The sequence below is a fragment of the Phytophthora parasitica genome, assembly GCF_000247585.1.
Source record: "Phytophthora parasitica INRA-310 unplaced genomic scaffold supercont2.41, whole genome shotgun sequence".
Lineage (NCBI taxonomy): Eukaryota > Oomycota > Peronosporomycetes > Peronosporales > Peronosporaceae > Phytophthora > Phytophthora nicotianae.
In genome coordinates this window covers 340,158-347,007 of record NW_008649027.1, presented here as the reverse complement: position 1 = coordinate 347,007, position 6,850 = coordinate 340,158, and the positions used below count along the sequence as shown (strand labels likewise).

The 6,850-nt window shown below is 47.3% G+C and overlaps 2 protein-coding genes across 2 annotated transcripts; both read right to left on the bottom strand.

Annotated features, from left to right (window-relative positions):
• Positions 1–2,847: 2,847 nt before the first annotated feature.
• On the bottom strand, positions 2,848–2,997 carry PPTG_23539 (hypothetical protein; the record flags this gene model as incomplete). The annotated part of the gene is made up of 1 exon (XM_008911330.1): positions 2,848–2,997. The coding sequence occupies one exon, from the start codon at positions 2,995–2,997 to the stop codon at positions 2,848–2,850; it is 150 nt and encodes a 49-aa protein (XP_008909578.1).
• Positions 2,998–3,377: 380 nt separating this feature from the next.
• On the bottom strand, positions 3,378–5,632 carry PPTG_14783 (hypothetical protein). Its single transcript, XM_008911329.1, has one exon. The coding sequence runs from the start codon at positions 4,941–4,943 to the stop codon at positions 3,540–3,542; it is 1,404 nt and encodes a 467-aa protein (XP_008909577.1). The 5' UTR covers positions 4,944–5,632; the 3' UTR covers positions 3,378–3,539.
• Positions 5,633–6,850: the final 1,218 nt, after the last annotated feature.

Here is a 6,850-nt window from a genome sequence, read left to right as displayed (position 1 = left end):
CCACAGTAGATCGAATCCTTGAGGGTAGATTGCGTGTCGAAATGATTGCACCATGTCGATCCACTCCGACGATTACGTAATATTCACAGATGATGGCGTAATCACTGACGCATCGTCGTCGACCACGAGTCTCAGAGCTGGATCGGGTCACTTCCCATCAATCAACCCCTTGTTCGCAGAAGCCAACTGTCACTTCACCACACTGTCGATAAGCTCCGTTACGACACGGAGGGCAAGCTCTCAATTTCCAACTTGAGCACAATGTCATAGAGCAGGTTTGCGACGACTATACCCACTTTGCGCAGTGGCCAAGCGAAATGCAGCGCAACGATGTCATCGACTTCAACACAAATATACAAGTGGTAAGATGGTTCAAGCTCCATACAGCGCGGAAGAAGTCGGCAGCACTCGATTATTTGGTGCGCTGTATTAAAGAGACTAAGTTTTCTGACTCGTCGCTTAGCTCGTTATCATCTTGAATGAGACCGCAAAGGCTTTTGTCTTTGCGCATACCAACGTGGTCGTCGTGGTTATATACGTAAACACGGAACCAGACAGAAGATTATCAAGAAGCTCGTCGATGCTGGTGTCGAAGCGCGCCACAGCATCGACACGAAGAGGATGCATTGCAAGCTGGCAATTTTGAGATGAGCATTGTATGTAGCTCCAACATTGCTTGGTGATTTAACTAATAATTTGTAGCTTTTTTTTCGAGCGCGGCGTTGAAAAGGGCAGATAACCAGGAGGATACTCTCTACTGTTGTTCACCTGAGCTCAGTAAATTATTTGTGTGGATGTTGCTAAACATGTTCGTTATTCGTTATCGGTACTGGTAATTTGAAATTTGCTTATTGAGATGAGGAAGCTCTCAAGCCAATATGGGAAAGTGTATGATGTGAACGAGGGGGGGGGGGGGGCGATCTGGACTCTTTCATCTCACTTACGGACAAGGTCAAGGCAACAGTGGATATATGATTTCAAGTCTGAACCTTCGGGCATCCTCCAATCTCTGTCCAAGAAGCCATCAGTAGAACGACAGCGAAGCTCCATAACACAGATGTTGTCTTTGCGGGAACCTCAACTGAAGATTGGTATCCCCCAACTCACAGCAATTCACAGCGACTACAGTGTGAGCAGCTTCGTTTCTACATCATGGATAGAGAAGTTGAAGCCCGGTGATACCAGAGCAGGCTTAACGGGTTGAAGAATCAAAAGATAGAAACCTGTACCAAGTTATATCGCTACGCAAGAAAGTGGCCCATTTCCAGCTGTTGATGGGGTTTTTCGATGGCTTGGTTTGCGTGCTGGAAGATTTTTCGAGGCTTTCACTGTATATGGTTTGGCTCTCTCTGATGGTGATTTTGATAGTACGGTTGGAGAGTTTATCCTGATCGAGAATCATATTAATTGTAATGCTAAATATTTTTGTTTCTACGAGTGATTTAGGTGGTGGTAGTTCCTCGCGGTTTGAACTGGTCTTGCCAGTGGTATTGGACGGCTTTCTGCTGCTAGAATTGATTTTAGTGATAAAGAGATTTTCGCTGCTGGAAGTGGTTTTGATGGTGATGTTGTATTCGTTGAACTTCTTGCGGTCGAATTCGGGTTTGGCGAGCTACAGCTACATCAACTGTAAGAACTGACACAGTCACCGCGTGCAAACAACCTCAACAGACTGGTGAGATGTCACAACATCTCGGAAAAGGGCGGAATGCATGTCGGGTGTTCAAAGGAAACCGTTGACAATATCCTGATTCAAGACCATGGTGGTGGATACCCATGCCAACCCGAAGGCTGTTTAAATGGCACCCGAGCGAGAAGGCTGTGCAGTAAACAGAATACCTAACACAATGGTGGTCCCTTTGTCAGAGTAAAGGCTGTGCCAGCATTGTTCGAGTGAAACTGTCTACCTCGGCCCCACAAAGGAAGGTACTCGCAAGCGTTAAATGAGGCTGCATTGTCCTGGAGCTTGTAGCTAAATCCTACCTCAAGTAGTTACAAGTAGTATTAATATGCAAGCGACTATTAATCGCACTAATACTCTGGCAGAAAAAGAGAAGAGTTGGTCGCCGCGCATACTGCTTAATTTGTGAGTGCTATCTTTCCCTTTTTTTCAACCGAGACAGTTTGGTCCAAACTGGTCAGCCCAAAACCGAGTAGAAAAAAAGTTGACATTCACAAATGATTTAGTGCTTGAGGTTTTGTAAGACCTATTTAAAATATGATTGATATCAAAAGAACAATAATTGTAAATTCAATAACGAGATCGTCTGCGACTAACGCTTACTAACGCTATTCAATTATTGTTCTTTTGATATCAATCATATTTTAAATAGGTCTTACAAAACCTCAAGCACTAAATCATTTGTGAATGTCAACTTTTTTTCTACTCGGTTTTGGGCTGACCAGTTTGGACCAAACTGTCTCGGTTGAAAAAAAGGGAAAGATAGCACTCACAAATTAAGCAGTATGCGCGGCGACCAACTCTTCTCTTTTTCTGCCAGAGTATTAGTGCGATTAATAGTCGCTTGCATATTAATACTACTTGTAACTACTTGAGGTAGGATTTAGCTACAAGCTCTAGGACAATGCAGCCTCATTTAACGCTTGCGAGTACCTTCCTTTGTGGGGCCGAGGTAGACAGTGACAAAGCTTGGCAATGCCCACTATGCTCGACATCGAATGAAATCGCCGACGATGACCCGTCCCCGAGGTGCACAACATGTCACCGTGCCCGCAGTCCGGATTGGCTGCAGTTAGAAGACTCGGGACTTCAGGTGCATTTGGCGATAAGTTCGTCTTGCAACTTTCAATAATTCAAATGCTAATGCACTGCCACTCTAGATCACGTTAGGATCTCGCGTGTTTCATACCAGCGTTGGTGGATCCAAATCTGTGTCGATTGTTGTCGCCATCAACTACGCGCAAAAAGTTCTCACGCTCCTGCGGGTGAAGACTAACCGTAATGTGGGAACGCAGCAACGTGACGTCAGCTTCCATGAAATTGTTCTCAGCGCGCCGCAGATGCAGCAGCAGCTTGAGCCTTTAAATGACGAGTACGAGGACGACTGCGTGCTTGATAATTACGGTATATGTGGTGAATGTCGTGGCGTTTTTCATATTGCTCAGAGAGACCCTCAGTCCCAATATGCACACCAGGACAGAATCAACGAGCTTCAAAACGAGTTGCAACAGCTCGGGGAGCAGAAACAGCGGTTTGCCAAGGAAAAAGCGTATAATAGGACTTTAGATTGTACGGAAGAGGTCAAGTTGAAGACAACTCAGCTCCAAGCCGCCAAGCGCGAGTTAGAGTTTCTAATCCCTGTGTTTTGTCCATTCTGCGGATGGTCATCGTCGCAATAAACGAAAAGAAGACCAAGAAGAGGGAACGACTGTACATTCCTTTAAATACTCAACGAGAACATTCCGTCCTACTGTCGGTGTCGAAAGTGTCGCCGTCCGGTACTTCACGATTGTATACAATCGTGACGCTCAAAGGAAGTGCTTCTCTCGGACGCTAGAACTGCAAATACTTAATGGTTTTACATGACTGAGCAGCCAAACCACGACTCATCGGAGTCTTTCGCAGCCACGCCTTTCATATCGTTGTCCAAGTGCTTCATTGCTGCTGCGATATTAGTTTCGAAATAAGGGTGCCACACATGGTCGTACAGGAATCGAGCTGTGAATGATAGGTCTCCTTTGTACGCTTTAGCGACCTTGACACCCCCCCAGACGCGACTGCGCTCCACAATCCACGGAACCATCACACGCTTTGGCTTTGTTGCGCGAAAGATCCGTGGCATGACATATCGCTGAAAGGCTTTCTCTGAAAATGCCAACTCGATAGCAGGCTTGAAGGCCTCTTCTTCTAGCGCTAGCACGTTGAAGAGTAGATGATTGAGTCGGCGAATATCGTCCTGCAGCATACCAAGACGCGTTTGCCACGAATCAGCAGATGACGCGGCGGAGAAGACCAAGTCATCTTCCTGAGCAACGATAACATTAACCAGCGCGTAAATGGCCTGATACAGAGTAACAATATCGCGTTTTTCCACGAACTTGATGACGACAAGGGGGAGCAGTACCGTCGACTTGACATGATGCTGATTTCGTACGAACTCGACGAAGTGCAGCTTGAACCAACTGAAAAACTCACGCACATTCCAATTCATGGGCGATTTCAGGTCGCGGCTGCGCTCCAGGAAGCGATCGATTACGTACAGAGCATGTCGGATCGGTTCGTGTAGTCCGAGCAGAAACTGCGAGTTCCAGCTCATGTCTACTTCGTCGTTGCGCGTCAATACGTTTGAGAACACGACATTTTCACCTTTCCGCACTGGCCCCGAGACTGGCGTATTCATTACATTGGCAAAATCATCCGACGATAGCTCTCGTCGGAGTGTATCGGCATCCATTCTCAACGGACCAAGGCTTAGGATGGTCGAGGGAGTGACGCCTGACGAGCTTTCCTCGCTGCTGTGCTCGGAAATGGGCGTTGATAAGTTGCTGGTGCTCTGCTGCGTCTTGCTTAGCATAGCAGTCTTAGCGGCTCGGGCATTCTGTTGCGATTCCAGCGATGCCCAGATATTGAAGAACTCTGTGTCGGTTGGACCTTCATAGCCGCTCTTGTAGTCGATCGTCGTCAACACATGAGCTACTTGACTAATGTCTACGAGTTGCGAAGACATCTTGGTAGGGGGCACATCCGGCGGAGACCAGATATTCGAATAGAAGACGGTCTCGTCACTCGGAAGGCGGCGCGGTTTCTTGGCGCGTTCGCTCTTGGACACCATTGCCAGTCGGCTTTTCACGAGCGGTTTGCGTTTGGGGTGGGCTACGGGCTTCATAGCCCGGCTGCGAAGCAGCACAGGATCCTCTCGGTGTACGCGCTTGAGAGGTAAGAACTCTCTGCCAGGTATGTCGCTTTGCACTTGAACTGGCATGGTCGTCTCCTCCCTTTTTTCTTCTTATACACCCGCTTCTCTCTCCCTTCACTCAACTGGGGGCAAAACAATCCACCAGATGCCGCTACGCTTTTTTTTTTTAATTTGCTGGCAATGCTCTCGATGCTTCTGCTCGAATGGCGAGATCCTCCTAAGTCGAGGTAGACAGATGGAGGCGGGCGAGCTGAAGAGAGAAGCAGAGCGTATCACAGTGAGGACAGCGCGTTAGTCGCGGCTTGTGAGTACGGCAACGCTTGTCAGCAAGAGAAACAGGTGCAGCCACCAAAGTGTCTCGACAAGCGCAGCCACAGTCGTTACTGCCGGTTTTGTCCTTGATTGAAGAATGAAGAATGCGGCAGAGAGACAACCGCGACTTGGGGTTTGACATATTTCACACAGTGCAAAGTCTCAACCCAGCCGCCAGCTGGGAAGAAACACAATGTCTCCGATTCCCAGAGAGCGGTCATAAGGCGCTCGCTGCCAGGCAACCCACAAGAAACCGATCCCAGACGGCAGACTGTGTGCAGTATCGCATTGGACCGAGCACGCAGCGGCAGTGAGGAAGGCGCCTGAACTTAAGGATGAAGGGGTCAGATTTTTTCCGTCTCGGTACCAAGCCAAAATTTGATTGGAGGATAACTTCAATTTGTGCTGAATACGACTCCCGAAGTCGGACGCTTGTCGAAGGCTGAAGAACTGTAAGGTGGCCGCTACCAACTTGACATCGACGCATGGGCACTCCTCTCAGTACCAAGAGGCAACAAGGAGAATAATTCACGCAAAAATCGTTCGGTTAAAATGATCGGTAAGCTTAGCGTTTCTCATCCGACCTCTTCGGTCCGTAATACGGACTCCGTATAGTGTAATGGAAAATGCCAATTCGGGGCCAACTGTCTTTTTTAGTTTTACTTGTATATTTTGTTCTAAGACAACACCAAGGGTACCAACCAAAAGTTGTCGATTTTGTCAATTTGTCTCGGATTTTTAAAACGCGCGGACACATTTAGTTTGGACTCGAAGCATCCAGTAATTGCGCACCCAGACTATTTGCGAAGAGATACAAAAATAGCTTATATGGGTCAAAATCTGGACCAATTTATTGTACCTATTCAAAAAATGGGTATATTCACTGTCATCATCCTTACCGCTCTCGAGGTTCTCGTTGTATCGGTCAACAATATCTCTAAGAGGGGCTGAAAATTTAGCTACTTCCCATCGACCATTCAATCCCTTGGACATTCCACACTTTATCATAGCTTTTCGAGAAAGCATAAGTCCCTTCTTGTCTATTCGCTGGTTGACGCGCTGGTTGACGGCTCTCACGCAATGCAAGCCAACTTAAGGTAAAATTGTTCTCCTGGATGCTGCAGAGATACTCGGTCCCACTTGATCCGTCAGCGTCGTTAAGTACGGCTGTGGCGACAGGATCTGAGCGCTGGTTTTGATGCTGTTGAGCATTTGCAGTTCTCGTGACAGACGCGAATTACAACGCACAGTCCTCCCTGCTTTTCTTCTAGGACAACCCCACAAAAAACATGGTTGCGGTTGGCACACACGTCACATGCATGTGAAACGCTAGACATATTCCCATCGCAGCCGCTGCACGTATACATGGTCGAGTATTGTTGTCTTCTGCTTGCTCTTTTGAAAATGAGCTGTCCACAGAGAGCCAAGAAGCCGATGTGGAATTATGGGTCTCAATTACGGTTTAATCCATACTAAATAGGACCGACGGTCGCAATTAGTCTGGATTGGGAATCCAGTTCCAATGGACAAAATTAGTCTGGACCAGCCTAATTAGGAGTTACTTACGCCTTTTTTTTAACTGTAGAGGTTTTCATTGGCCAAACGAGCCGGCCCCGGATTGCAATTCCCCTTATTTTATTTCAAAAAAAATAACGCGACAT